This window comes from Lycorma delicatula, chromosome 8 (assembly GCF_047948215.1).
Source record: "Lycorma delicatula isolate Av1 chromosome 8, ASM4794821v1, whole genome shotgun sequence".
Taxonomy (NCBI): domain Eukaryota; kingdom Metazoa; phylum Arthropoda; class Insecta; order Hemiptera; family Fulgoridae; genus Lycorma; species Lycorma delicatula.
Window position 1 is genome coordinate 60,856,179 of NC_134462.1, and position 16,130 is coordinate 60,872,308.

At 28.8% G+C, this 16,130-nt stretch overlaps 1 protein-coding gene across 1 annotated transcript in view; it reads left to right on the forward strand.

The window, feature by feature from the left end:
- RecQ4 (RecQ4 helicase) overlaps window positions 1-16,130 on the forward strand; it is a 44,904-nt gene that overhangs the window by 24,122 nt on the left and 4,652 nt on the right. The window contains exons 5-11 of the mRNA XM_075373583.1: window positions 446-681; window positions 2,233-2,508; window positions 2,667-2,966; window positions 5,270-5,387; window positions 11,029-11,204; window positions 12,445-12,753; window positions 15,591-15,753. Coding sequence (XP_075229698.1) covers window positions 446-681; window positions 2,233-2,508; window positions 2,667-2,966; window positions 5,270-5,387; window positions 11,029-11,204; window positions 12,445-12,753; window positions 15,591-15,753 — 1,578 coding nt within the window. The remainder of the gene's footprint in view (window positions 1-445; window positions 682-2,232; window positions 2,509-2,666; window positions 2,967-5,269; window positions 5,388-11,028; window positions 11,205-12,444; window positions 12,754-15,590; window positions 15,754-16,130) is intronic.

Consider the following 16,130-nt stretch of genomic DNA (forward strand, 5'->3'; position numbering starts at 1 on the left):
GTGATGCAATACAATTTTTAAAAATGTATTGTGTTAAAATGGAATATCCATCCTAATATTTTATGTATTTTAACTTTCTCTTGAAAGATTTTTGTAACAGTTATTCAAAATTATACAATTTTAAGGAACAATCAAATCAGTTTTATATTTGTTGATGTTCTTTTTAACTTGTTTTGTAATCAGTATTTGTCATATTGTTTTGAAGTACAGTTTCATCAAATTAATTAATTATATTCTGGTTTTGTTTAAAAGACATCAAAAGATATATATTATGATGTGGTAAAATGTTATTGGATTTGAAATGTTTTACTCATTTATTGTATTGGTATTACATTTTGTATGTGTGTAGAGATGAATGTATATTTCTTTTAGTGAAAAATTAAATAATTGTATTTTCTTTATATTAAATTATTTAATGTTATTGTTTTAAATTTCATTGTTTCAGATACTCCACTTATTGTAAACCAAGCATTGCTGGAGTTTGGTCATAATCAATTTCAACCAGGTCAGGAGACTGCTATTATGAGAATTTTGTCTGGTTTATCAACATTAGTAACATTATCAACTGGATCTGGTAAAAGTCTTTGTTATCAATTACCTGCTTATCTATTTCAAAAGTTATCAGAAATCTCATGTATCACACTTGTTGTTTCACCTCTTGTATCACTCATGGAAGATCAGGTATTATACTACTGTTTTTGCTACTATAGTATTTTGGTTGTTATAATATATTTAGTTATTCTACAAATGTTGTTATCTTAATTAGTGATTGATTAATTTTAACTGAGTGATATAAAACTCTGTTAATATAATTTATAATTTTTTTTTTTATGAAAACAGTTTTATTAATCATTGCTGCTATTTATTATAACAATGTGTTTATTATTGTTATAAGCTGTGATGTAGTTTTGTATTGGTGAATTTGTATTTATCTATATTATTTTAGGTTAATTCTTTGGATAAAAAGTTACTCATAAGCTGTTACTTGTAATTGCACTTTGTTATTGTTGTACAGTATTTATGGATAATGTGCCCTTTGTTAAGCTTATGGTTTTTGTTTTTGATTAAATGTACTGTACATTAAGCATAGAGGAACTCTTTGATCTAGAGACACCCAGAACATAATGTATGTTTTCATTATCAGCTACTAACATTCCTTATAAATTGTCATTTGGTTTGCATTGCCAGTTTTAATAAAATGCTTTGTAGATCTCCCCATCTTATTTTAATTTTACATGAACGTTAATTTTTTTTTTCTTAATCTATTATTAAATGCTTAAAAATAATTTACTTTTATTGATTCAATTTGAATGAATGATGTTATTCTAATATAATATCATTGTCAGCTAATCATTGAAGATGGATTCATGATTGACAAAGTATATAAAGTATTATATTAAAATAATGTTGCTTTAATTTGTCTTTAAAAATTTATAATTATCCTTTTTATATATATATAAACTGTATATAGTTAGTCTAATCTTGACTGAACAAATATTTGATTTAAAAATATTTTTTTTGTATCAATAAACAATTTTTACAAAATAAAAGTAAAACGCTATAATTTAATGTATAAATGTAAACAATAAGAATTATTAAAAAACAACACTGAAGATGGGCTTAGACCTGAAAATGTTTTGAACATGAAAAAGTAGGTAAGAAGAGTCTTCTCTAATTCTGTACTTTGCGGAGGCTGAAAAAATATTGTATTATATATAGTTATTTAACATACAGAGGAAAAAGAAAGAAAAAATGGACTATAAAAAATTTTATTTAAATTAATATATATTTATATTACTTAGCATATTTTCACCTGATCGATTTCTTTCACTTCTGATTCTTTAATTTTGAATTTTATTCCTTTGAATGAAATTTTTTGTTCGGGATTACATTTAATTAAATAAATTTTCTTTTAATATTCCAGATCTGAGGTTGGTTGTTTTTTTTATGGACTGCTTTATAATTTGTGAAGAAAAATGTTTACAATTTTCCAGGAGCAGTTTATTAAATTTTGTCACAACCATTGTCAATTTATTATTATCAGTCTTTTTATTCGTATTAATTTCCACGGGAAAGATATAACTGATGAAGATGTTAATGACTTTAACCTAGTTAAAAGTGATGAATATATTTTAGTATATATTTTGCAGTATGATTCAATGTAGCTTATGATAAGTTTATTTTGCATTTATATTAAATTTTAAAATTAAATTTGTTTTTTTATTTCATTAGGTTACATGTATGTCGAATGCACCGATAAAAATGGGTTGTTTGCATATGAATCAAACTCCAAAACAGCGTCTTGCAGTGTTAGAACAACTAAAAGAAGGACTTCTAACAGTTTTGATTGTTTCCCCAGAGACAGTTGTATCAGGAGAATCTGTGCCTGGTTCTTTATCAAATGAGTTACAGAAACTTCCTCCAATCACATTTGCGTGTATCGATGAAGTGCATTGTGTTTCGCAGTGGTCTCATAATTTTAGACCATCATATCTGGTTCTTTGTAAGGTAATTTTTTTCATAAGTTAGTTCCTTCTCTAAACATTTTATTTTATAATTCTGACCATTAAAAATTCTCTCCAGTCTTATTCTCTTATAAGTAATATATCTCTGTAAGATCAGATTATGTTTCATCTAAATCTATATTGTTTTATTTTAAATTACAGGTATTAAAAGAAAGATTTGGTGTTAAAACGTTTCTTGGATTGACAGCAACAGCTACAAAATCAACTATGAAAGATATTGTTGAACAGTTATCAGTACCAGATGGATTAGATGGAGTTATATCTAATGTACAGTTACCTGTAAATCTCATATTATCAGTTTCAAAAGATTATGACAGAGATCAAGCATTAGTTAAATTACTGCAGAGTAATAGATTTAAATTTCCAGCTTCTGTTATTATTTATTGCACGAGAAGAGAAGATTGTGAAAGAATTGCAATGTATATTCGTACTTATCTTCAAGTAAGTTTATTTTTATAGATCTTAAAAAAGGTAAGAGAATTTTATCATACTGAGTTATAATAACTGTAATGAAAAGGTCAGTTGGTTTAACGTATAATCAGTTGTTAAATTTTAAAATTATCAATCTTGACTGAGCTATGATTTATTAAGTAATATAATCTTTTAAAAGTTAATGTCCAACCATCATGGATAAAAAGATCTTAATAAAGCTTATTTTTATTTCTAAGTGACGTGATAGTTGTCCTTCCATAATCTATTTTGAGCATGTTGTAGACAAAGTCTGACTCCATCCTTGGTTCTTGCATATCTTATTGTAGTTTTGTGCATGACTATAATTTTCTTGAAATGTAGTGTGTTTATTGAAACACATTCCAGCTGATTTACAGTTATTATATTTATTAATATGCATCAAATTTTAACCACTATTTTGTTAAGTAACTAAATTCACATAAGAAAACAACTTTCATTCCTCACAAAAGTGAATTTTTCTCTGGTTCAGCTGTGTCCTACAAGCCACTAATATTCACTCAGAATTGCCATTTTGTCTTATTTTTTTTATTTCTGGCAGTTTGTTGGTATTTCTGAGGTAGTAAGCAACTCATTTTTCTCACTATTTTATATTTTCTGTTTATTCAATGACATATGAAAAACGTTGAAATAAATTTACAATAATCAGTCATATAATTAAGTTTGATAGCGATAAGCATCTCTTATATTAGAACGTGGATACCAGTGTTCTTTGGTGGTGGGTTTCAATTAACCCATCTCAGTAATGGTCAACCTGAGACTGAACAAGACTACACTTCATTTACATTCATACATATCATCCTCATTCATCTTCTGAAGTAATACCTTATGGTGATTCCGGAGGCTAAACAGAAAAAAATGAAAGCATCTCGTATTAGTATAAGTAAAAGATTTCAGTCACATTTACATAATAGATTATGACACATTATTGCATGATTAATATGAACCTTATTAAGTGTCAAAAGTATTTTGATCATTTAATTCAGATAGTTAATAAAATTGAATTTTTCCATTTCTAATCAAAATTTATGTTAACCATTGTAACTAAATTATATTCAGCAGTGAATCATAAATGCATATTAAATTTATAAAAAACCTCATACGTTAGAAAAATTATCCAAATGGAACATCCATCGATGATCAATTGCTTCTCGAAAAGTATCCTTGTATTTCCATGGTTCTTAAATACAACATACTTAGTTTCTTATTTTGATGATCTACAGAATTGTTTATAAAAAATAATTGTAAGTGCAATAAAATACAAAATCTCGCCATTTTCTTTTGGCATTTATTAATGGTTAATGACTGTTGCTGTTATAATTTTGATATTTTTGTCAAGCTTATCTTAGCTATTGGGCATAATTTTTTTTTTAAGATCTCAGTAAATTTCAGAAACAAAAAGTAAAAATTTATAAAATAAAATATAGCTTACGAGTAGAGTAGCTTGAATTAACTTTTTTTAATATATTTATTTATTTATATATAGAAATGTATTAAAAATATAAGTTTGTTTTAAAATGGTCGATTAGATATCACTTTTTTTTTTTGTTACTCTTTAGTCAATGATGTTTATAAGTGAAAATTCTTTACGACATTCAACCTGTTATAAAATTTCCAATTTCTAATCAACACAATGTTGGTTCAGTTCATTTCAAATCACCCAAAAGTAGTTGCTGATAAAAAAATTTTTGTTTTTCTTTTTTTAGTTTTAATTTTATAAAAACTGTGTTGATGACTTTTGTAAATCAACTTTCCAAAATATGATTTTTTTTAAAAATCGTATTCAAAATTAAAAATAAAAATTATAAGTATATGATTTCCAAGTCTCAGACTTCTGCAAGTAGTACTAGCAATATTTTAGTTTTGTATTGATGATTTGGTATGGATTAACTATTTCTATTTCTTCACCATACAAAATATCAAAATATCTTTTGTAAAATCATACATTATTAACTGGTAGGTTTATTAGGAGGTCTTGAATAAGGCTCATATATTTTTAGGTTATAATATACTGAAAACAGATATGGGTTAGTAGATTATGCATAGAGGATAGAAAATGTAGAAATGACTAAATTACTATTGAATAATTTAAAAAAAAAACGAATTCCATTAATCAGAAACTTATAAACCCTATTAAAATTTAATTAGAATTTTTTGTGTAATAACTAACTTAACTATTGTATTTATTAACTACACAATGTAATGTTAGTTATCTTTTCTAATACCAAGTATACATTTCCTATTAAATGTTCATATTTATTCTTAATGTTTAATAGGATGAAGCACTTTTATATACAGGAAAGAAGAAAGGTAGACTATCAACTATAGCGGAACCATATCACGCAGGTTTAACTGCACCAAAAAGAAAACAAGTACAAAATGCATTTATGTCAGGTAAAACATTATATTTTAACTTAAAGAAAGTTAATTTTCTTGACAATATTTGTAATTAAAAATGAATCATTTGTATCATAAAGGTTACAATGGTTAGTGAACTGATCATTGATTTCAGAAATTGAGGAGATTTCACTCAACATCTACTACTATTCAGTAGCCTTTCCACTAATTGCAGCTTAACCTCACGTTGCTAACTGAAATTCAATCACCATGTTTTGAGCATTGTAGCCGTCAGGTTGAGATGAAAAATTAAATTAATGAATTAATTTCTATTAACTCATGTTCATTGTAGAAGGATCTCTTTTAGGATATTCCATTTTAATTCAACAAATGATCAGTGCATCACTATTTTTGATTTTGATGATATTTGGTATATAACTACCCACATTGTAGTGGCCAAAAAACATTTTTTTTATTGAAAAAAAATTTTTTTGTGAGTAATAGACTATTTTCTAACTCGCCAACAGGTAAAAACAGCCATTTTTGTCACTTTTTCCTTGAACTGTAGCATTCTTATTTTACATCGTACAGAGGGTCAAAAACAGTAAAGATGTAACTTCATTGTAATGTACTCAAAATTAATATTGTTACATAACCAAATTTTGTAATTTTTACTGAAATTACATTTACAAATTGTTTTTTTTTTTTTTTTTTTTTAATTTTGGGCCCAAAATAAATAAGGGCTTAGAGTAATAGGCCTGTTTTTTACCTTTTAACTCCTAGGTACTGGTAGTACTTATAAAAAAAATTGGACTGTTACCAAGTGTCCTTCATTAAAAAAAAAAAAAGGTTGCCAAATCGTAAGATTTTGAAATGTCTCATTTTTGGGGCCCAAAAACCACATGTGGGACGGTTGGCAAAAATCTGAAATGTTTACAGCAGTAAGTACTTTCATGTACTTTAAAACCATATAAAATTTATTTTGTTACTCATCAAGAGGTTGATGAGTAATGAAGCCAACAAAACCTCTAAAAACACCATTCCTTCTAAAACTAAACATATTCAAAAATGTTGATTTTATCTATTTTTTCAAATTATAAAAATTACAACTAAACTCATTAAAATGCATAAATTTATAATTAATAAATAGTTATTTACAAAATGATAAACAATTCAAATACATTAACAAGTTGTTCAATTCACTTTTACTTAATTTTACTCCTGCTAATGGAAGTTGTAAATAAATCTTGCACTATTTGATATTTGATTACAAACTTAACTAACATAACTTTTGCTCCTGCCATTTTTTTATTCAGTAGAACTGATAAGTTCTCGTTCATCTTTGGTGTAATGTTGCCTTCTCTTCCAGTAGTTGATAGAGAAAGCTCTGAAGACATGAGAATGTAAATATTTTCCATTTGAACCCATGTTTGATTATCCTTCAATGATTTCTTGAATTGAGTACATGGATTCTGCAGGTGGAAAAAGTGTATTCGATACTCCTCTTCATTTTCATGTATTTTAACTTCAATGACTTCACAACCACCACTTGCCATCATATATGCAGCAGACATAATTTTACATTTTGGCTTTGGTAAACCTATAAAGCAATCAGAAACACTGTCCTTGTGTACCGATACTAATGTAAATGTTTCTGATTCAGAGGTTGTCTGGACTTTCAGAATACATTTTTGTCGTTAGAACATAACTGTGAAAGGTTCTTGTTTCTGGGACTGTTGTGATTACCTGATAATGAGAACTGAGGTATTCTTCAGTCTCTTGAACATCTTTATTAGAACAGAAAATAAAATGTTATATTTTTAATATTGTCTTTGCAATAATTGTACATTTCAGAAGGTGTAACAATTTGAATTTTGATTTTCCTTTGAAGGCTTGCTTTAGTCTCAGTCCTTTTTATAGCCGCCAATACCATCACATGGTCCTTTTTCACGATATGAGGAAAAAAGAGTGCTATTCAGCTGCAATTTCAAAATCTTGAATGTATGACTTTTTTTGTTTTTATACTGAGCTGAGCAACATAAAAAATTTTTTTTTTAAATTGTTTAACTTGTGGTAACAGTGTTTTTACTTTATGACTTACTTTTGGAAGCAGAAGAACAATGTAGTGTGCTTCAAGTACTCACTAATCACACAATAACTTTGGCTTTGTAATTTTCCTTCTTTTTTATAACATATGAGAAATGCATGTACTGTGGCATAACTTTTTGACCAGTGATCTGACTGGACTTCATCCTGTATCACAAAAGGAAAATTTTGAGAGAAGTCTCCCATTACAATACATTCATCCTCCAACAAGTTTTCCTTTTTAAGTGTGAGAAAATTAGCTTTTCTTTGCAACAAAGTTATGTCTTTTTAGATTATTTAAATTTTCAGTAAGTTTATATAAGTATTCTTGAAAATTTTGAGTAGTTAGTTCACAACAGTCAATGAAACCCACTGTTTGAAGATAATTTCAGAATTAAAAATCATCCCAGCTCTCTTACAGTAATCTGAGTGTTTCATTAGTGCCTGGACATTTTTCACATTGTGACAGCATGCACGTTTCATTTTCTATATCACATACCACAGTTGAAAGGAGAATTTTATAATCAAATTTCATTTTTAGAGCAGATAATATGAGTTTACATTTTGGTGGGTGACACACACAAAGTAAGTACGTGACCCACCAGACAATACAAAATTTTGGTCTTAAATCAGCAAATTTTAAAAAACCAATTTTTAAATTATGTTTTTCTTTGAAATATGTGTACAATTCTTTTAAATTGCATAAGATAAGCCTTTTTTGAATATTAATTTTCTTCCCATCAGAGAAAAGTAATTTTCTTATAGAGACACAATCCTTCTTGCCTTCATATCATTCTGGTAAAAATCTTGGACACATTTAATAACATTTTATCAATTACGTGATTGGGCTTCTTTTTGCTGATTTGTGGCAACGTTCCACTTGTAACTAATTGTTTAGATTGACAAGCTAAATGCTAACTAACACTAAACTCATTTTGAATTTTTTGAATGCTCCACCTGCTTGGTAATAAACTTAAAATATTAATTTTTTCCTGGATTGATGTAACTTTTTCATTTTATCCTTTATTTAAATGATTAATTCTTCATATTCCCTACCTAAATCAATATAATTTTGTGGTACTGAACTGGTTTCTTCTGTAGAAATATCTAAATCAAAGGAATCATTTAATTTACTGGTAACAGACTCCACTGTTTTTATAACTTTATTTTTTTAAATTGGTTCCTTGCGCTGCTCGATACTTTTTGAACCTTAATGGGGGAAATGCCAAGTGCTGAACAAGCTTCATTCACACCAACTTGACTACAACACATTGAGGCTCAAATATATCTTTACATTCTGGTTCGCTTTCTGTATCATCTTGTGGTTTTTGTATTATATTTAAGCATTTTGTGCACAGTGCTCTGCCTGGAATTTTGTTTATTAGATGCTGGTCTATGTCCAGATCGCAGGGTTAATGACACAGTGGATCATGTCCTCCATATCTGTCCCCAGTATGAGGCTGAATGTTCCAGAGTAGTTAGAGAACTTGAGAGAGTGAACTTCTTTCTAGATCTCTGAGTTAATTGGAAGGTCCGTGGGGAATGGTCAATAGTGGCTGGTTTCCTCAGTTTCCTTGCATTACATAGATCGGCTGGCGCTTAAACAGAGTAGGACCCCAGATGGCTAGGGTTTCGGCCAAGGCATTTGATTGGTCATGGGTATGAATTTTGGCAACAAGCCTGGGTTAATTCAAAAGCAATGTTTTTTGAAGTCAATTGGTGGAGCCACCGTTGGCGGGGGAGTGACTGTGCTACCAAGGACATGGTTGTCTGCATGGTTGTCTGCTGACGCATTTGCATCGGTGGAATCCTGACAGGCTTAGCTGATGACTGTGAGATGTAATCAGTTAGAAGGAATAAAAATGACTTCCAGTAAAGCCACTCAGGGCTCAGAACAGTCGCCTACTTGTGGCGACTGTCATCACCACAAGTAGGCTGTCTTCCCCTAAGGGGTTGGGATAACTGGGATTAATTTTAAATTTGGATTGCTTGTTGAAAGTGTTAAAAGATATTTCTCTAAGAGATTTCTTTTAACTGGTAGTTTAGTGTTACAACTAAATGGATCACAGCAACTCCATTGATATGAAAATATTTATCTAAGTATTCGGTTTTATGAAAAGTACAGATATTTTTTGTTTCAGTACATCCACTTCTTAAAGATATCAATGTTATTTGCTGTTCAGGAAACTTTAAAATATCGTGCAATACTGAAGATCTGTTTTAAGTCAATTTGTGACATACTGTTTCAGTGTGAATGCCAATTGAACACTCTGTAATCTGTTTTTATAAAATGCAAGGATTCTTACAATAACAATACAATTATTATAAATTATAAAACTACCAATTGCATCTCACTTTGTCTTATCCCAGTCACTTTTTCTCTATAGCCAAAATAAAAGTTTCTCTAATTATAAAAATTAAAAATAAATTTATATAATTTATTTTCGCATAAAAGAGAAGTTGACTGCTAATAGAATTAAAAAAGTGTACATTACCTAACCACAGTATTAACACTAGGAATAATACAACATATCATATTGAAATCAAAACAGGAACTGAGCCCTCTACAATATTTACATTTTGGATAATGCAAATATTAATGTCCATGCATGTCTATTCACTTTTGAGTTTAAACATGAGTTTATGTGTATAACTTATACTTTAATTAACAAACTATCTAGAATATAAGCTACCTCATTATAGACATATCAAAATATTTTGTACAGTATGCCTACATTATTATCTGAAAAAATACATGCTGTGAATTTTTTGGATACATTGTTCACTGTTAGAAGGAACAGTGTTTCTAGCGGTTTTGATGGCTTCAATACTCGTGAACCCCTTTGAATAAAAAAATAAATTTTATATGGTTTTAAAGAACATAAAAAGTACTTAATGCTGTAAACATTTCATATTTTTGCCAACTGACCCACATCTGGTTTTTTGGCCCCAAAAATGAGACATTTTCCAAATCTTGCAATTGGTGGCCATTTCTTTTAATGAAGGACACTCGGTAGCAGTCCAATTTTTTTTTTATAAGTGCTACTAGTACCTAAGAGTTAAAATAGGTAAAAAAACAGGCCCGTTACCCTAAGCCCTTCATTATTTATTTTTTGTTCAAAATTTGAAAAAACAATTTGTAAACATACTTCAGTAAACATTACATGATTTGGTTATGTGACAAAATGAATTTTTAGAACACTAGATTCTATCTTTACTCTTTCCAAAAAGCCCTTTTTGACTTCTGTATGATGTAAAATAAGAATGTTACAGCTCATGGAAAAAGTGACAAAAATGGCTGTTTTTACTTGTTGACAAGTTAAAAAATAGTCTATTACTCAATAAAAATCTTTTTTTTTAATTATAAAAAATATATTTTTTGGCCACTACAAGGTGGGTGGTTATATACCAAATATTTGATATATAACTATTTAAAAATAGAGGTGCAATAAAATTTTTGAAAATCTGTTGAATTAAAATGGAACATTAAAAAAGTCTAAAGCTAATATGTTACTAATTGTATTAATACTTCCAAAATTTCTCCAATTAGTTTTGTATAGTGCTTTAAGTAACTATATTACTATGATACTATATTACTTTCTTCTACTTTTAGGTCAACTCAGAATAGTTGTTGCTACAATTGCTTTTGGCATGGGAATTAATAAACCAGATGTACGAGGAGTTATTCATTATAATATGCCAAGCTCATTTGAAAGTTATGTACAAGAAATCGGCCGTGCTGGCAGAGATAGTTTAGAAGCAAATTGTCATGTGTTTCTTGATTCAAAAGTAAGTTTAATTTTTTTTAATATTTATTTTCATATGCTTAATTTTTTTACATTCTGTTGTTTTTAATATATTGAGATATTATTTTGGTTCCATTGTTACATATAGTGATAGATAAATATCATGCGCAGATGTTTAACCAGATAATTGCAACTGCTAGATGAAACTGGATCATGTTAGATTTTATCAGGAATGTGATATGTTCATTTAACAGCATAATTAATTCTACTTTTTATCAACAGGAGATTGATTAATACTTGAAACTGAGCTAGGTTTCTAATAATTTTAGAAGTATTTAGAAGTGAATATCATTCTACTGATATTCTAAATTAATTCAGCTCTTTTTTGTTTGCATCTCGAACATTTAGTTTAGCCATCTATGTTAAAGTAAGGACTGTAAAGAACATGCACAACCAATTTATTATTGTCCTGGAATTGTGTTATATTTGCATTTTTAAGAGGAATAGAAAGTCATACTGCTGCAGCTTTATTGTTAGGCTTACTGTACAATCACCAGACAGACAAAAATGTCCCCAGGCAGAGTATCTTTGGATAACTCCATGGTCAGCATGAACTATGCGGGTTCTGACCTACACCCAGAGGATTTAGTGCAGGAAAGAAGAGATTGAGGATAAAAATGGGGTGGAATTGTAAGAAACAATGATCTGCTTACTGAGAAGACAACTAACTACAAGGTCACCTCAGGTAGGACGTATCCATCCCAGCCATCTAAGATAAGTACAAAAAGACCCACTGAGAACGTGCTCAGAATTCATAAAGAAAACCTTTATCCATTCAGAAGTTAAAACTAAAATCCTGTGGAATAGAAAGTCATGATTTATTTCAACACACTGAATTAACAAAAGCTTGAATTTGGCAGAATTTAAATCAAGTATGAATTATAAAATATTTCAATGATAGACAAAAGTAAATTTGATATCATTTTCTATAGTTTAATGAAGAACTTTCATTTAAATTTTTTTTTTCTGATTTGAAAAACTTTTGTGGTACTACAAAATAAATTCTCACTTTCCCTATGAGATGATTGCATTTTGTTATTATTCATTGATGAAAGGATTCTTCTTACTTGAAAACTATCATGATAAGATTTACTGTATTTATAATGCTATAGTCAGAATGAAATTCAGTGAGTTAGTTGTGTGTTCTGAATAGCCTAGTTTTTATAAGTTATGTTCATTTTCTTTAAAGCATTAAAAGTGTTTCAAAATTTTTACTTTTACAGGGTGGTGATTTGAATGAACTACGTAGACATATTTATGCAAATTCTATGGATCGTCATACATTACGGAAATTACTTCAACAAATATTTGTACCATGTCTGTGTAAATCTGATTGTTCTACTCATGAAGTAGCTTTTTCTATAAGTGATACTGTACAATCATTAGATGTAAAAGAAGAAGCCATATCTACTTTATTAAGTTACCTTGAATTACATAATAAAAAATGGATTATAAATCTTCCTCATACTTATACAATGTGTAAAATACAATCTTATAAAGGAGCTAAGCACCTTCGATCACTTGCTAGAAAGGTAATTAATCTTACAAATTATTTTGTTAGAAGTTAGTTTTATTTCTGTGACCTAAAAGGCTTATTTTAAGGTGTTTAAAATATTCATTGACTTCCATTTTAGAAGCTGTAATGTAATATTGATTTAACTGCAAAAGTAGTACATATTGTTTTAAAAGTCAACTAAATGTAATTAAAAGCTAAGTGGTAATTTTGATATAAATTTTTCATGGTCAATTCGTACTATTTATATCAAATTAAAGAGAATGCCTTATTCAGTATTTTACTAACATTCAGATAATACTATTTTAAAATAATTATTTCCTAAAATTAAAATAATAAATCACTATTACAGCTTACAAAAGTTAAAAATAAATAACTGTGAGCAAATGATCCATTTCTCAGTTTGGTTTGCATTCCTAATAATAATGTTCACAATTATGTTGCAAATATTTTAGTTTGAATTGCTTAATCAAAGTTAAAATTTGAATAAAGTACTGTAAATGATACTTTCACAATATCTCTAAATAAATAGTAAATAATTTAATATTTACGGATATTTTTTACAGCCTTTATTTCTTCAGCTTTTAAAAATTATCACAAAAAGTATTCTATCAGGAAGGCAATTTTTAATCATTGACTGCTATAGTCGTGGAGTAAAAGTATCCCACTCTAATCCACCGAACCAGTTTATTAAATATGGCGTTGGCTGTTAACATTTTATTCTTCATTCAGCACCTTTAATTTTCAGTATACTTCTTCCTTCTTGGTAGTCCTTATCACTGACTCACTCATTACATACTGCAGTTGAATCACTATTTTTGATTTTTGTGTGATTCAACAATCAGGAGAAAAATTTTGATTTTTACCAATAACTGTTTAAGTTTTTTGTGTGAACCTACATTCCAATACTAGGTAATACTGGTTAGGCTAGCTTAAGGTTTCTTTTTTCCTCAGGATACACTTAGAATATACACATAAGATAATTTTCCTCCACCATTTACTTATAAACATGAATTAATTGTCAGGAGCACAGTACAAGGAAGGTTTTATATATTTGTTTATCTACTGGGTGTCCAAATAAGAATTCTGCAGTTTTAAATTAAATTTATTTAATGTAATTTATAATTACATGCAGTTACAAAGTCTAAAAAAAATTTTTACCTCTTATTGTAATTCAATATGAGCACACTTACATCACTACAGACATCAAACTGATAATCTACCTCATTTCACATAATGACAAGCATGTCTACAGGAAATCACTTCCACTGCTGTTATTCTTTGGCACAGGTGGTCAAGTGACCACCTGTAATATCTTTTATATAGCCCCAAAAGAAGAAATCCACCGGCATCATACCAGGACTTTACATTGGCCAAGGGATGTTAGCTTCTCTGCTTATCCGTCCCTCTGGAAACCTGTCATTGAGCACAGTCCACACAGCTTTTATATTATGTGGAGGGGTTCCATCTTTTGGAAAATTAGGCCCTTCATATTTTCAATCTGCAAACATTTTGAAATATATTTTTCCTCTAATAAACATGCTCATGGGAAAAAATAGCCCAAAAATTTTATTATAAATTTTATTAAAATTATACCTCACCATTTAGTTTCGGACAATTGTGGATGAATTCCACCAATTCATTTGGATTTTTTCACCCCCAAATTCAACAGTTATGGTAATTCTGACTCCAGTAACATGAAATGTTGCTTCATTAGAGAACAAAATACACTACAGGCAATCATCAGCAGAAATGAAGTCTTAAAATGATTAATTATAAATTGAACTCCTTGTAGCTTATCATTAGGTTTAACTTCATGGAGTAGCTACATTTTTAAAGCATTAAGTTTCAATCACCTGCGAACAACATCATGGAGACTGCTTTCAGAAGTGTTTAGTTGACTACTAACATTATGAACTTCATTGGAAAAATAATCAAATTGTTTGTGTTTATGGCACTTGTTTTTTAGACCTACCTCATGAGTTTATAATGCGTGTGGTTTCCAGAAACTGTTCATATCATGTACGTATGCTTCTGTCACTCAACTATGGACTCCCTCATATTCTATTCTCCTCTTCATATTATATCACTGATTTTATTTCTGCGAACCAGTAAAAATTTAATTGTCACTTTAAGGTTTACATATAAAACTATTGTGTGTAGAAAGAAATTATATATATATATATCGGAGAGGCGAGGAGATTTGTCAGGGATTCAACGTTTTGTGCTTCACTCATTCCCACCATTACAAGTGGAGAATATATAAGATTACAATAAAGTTCAATTAATAAAAATGAGTAGATAACTCGTACAATGAAATAATTACAAATGATAATTATCACTTATCAATAACTCAGTAGCACACGAATTACAATATAAGATTAATTCAATTTAGAATTCAAATAATATTAAAACAACTTGCGATAGACCGAGGCTCAGGGAAATAACGAATTCGCGACCACCAGGACGTCTGTTCGATCTGGGTTCCAAAGCAAGACTACCCTTTCTCCATATTCTCAAATAATATGCCTACTGCATATTTCCTTTTCCTTATTAATTTTATGATACCCCTATCGTCCTGGGATCCCGACTACGTTGACAACCATGTGCCTACCTAGGCCTAAGCCTACCGCAATAAAACAATTTAAACCTTATTTTACAAAACATTACAAGTAATAGTACATTTCTTAAAACTACTAAAAATACAGATATTCTAAAGAATATTCTCATCGTTTTGTCGGAAGATACTCCACTGTACTTTATTCTCCGACATATATATATATATATATATATATTTGTTCTTGAAACCAAAAATTACAATCCCTTAATAGTTATACATTTTTCATCTTTGTGCAGTGTCCTCCTTTGGCAGTAGCAGTGGCACGTGAGTTAAAAAAAGGAACAAAACCAGAAAAATTAAATATTTTAAATTTTCCTGTAATTGAATTAGCATCTTCAATGAATTGGGATAGTGGTTCCGTAAAGTATCACTTGAAACAACTTGAATGGACACCAAACGGTAAGTTAAAGCTTATGTAGTTTTTATAACTACTGTTTTATATTAACTTAAGTTTACAAAGAAAAAGTAACTGTAATTATATTTTTTTTTATTTTTTGTCTTATGATAAATTTTTGGATGGGAAAGAAGGATTTGTTCAAATGTCATATTTAACTGATGGGTTCCTTCATCTCAAGGTAAATGTACACACCATAAAACAAACAAAAAATCATTTATTCAATAATATTGGTAAGCAGATTTTTAATTATTTGAATGCAGCTTGTCCCCATTGTACAAAATTTATTAATTTTAATTATATATTATTTATATTTAATTATATTATTACATAATACTGTTTTGTAATACATTGTACTTTTAGCATTCAGAATGAATTTTTA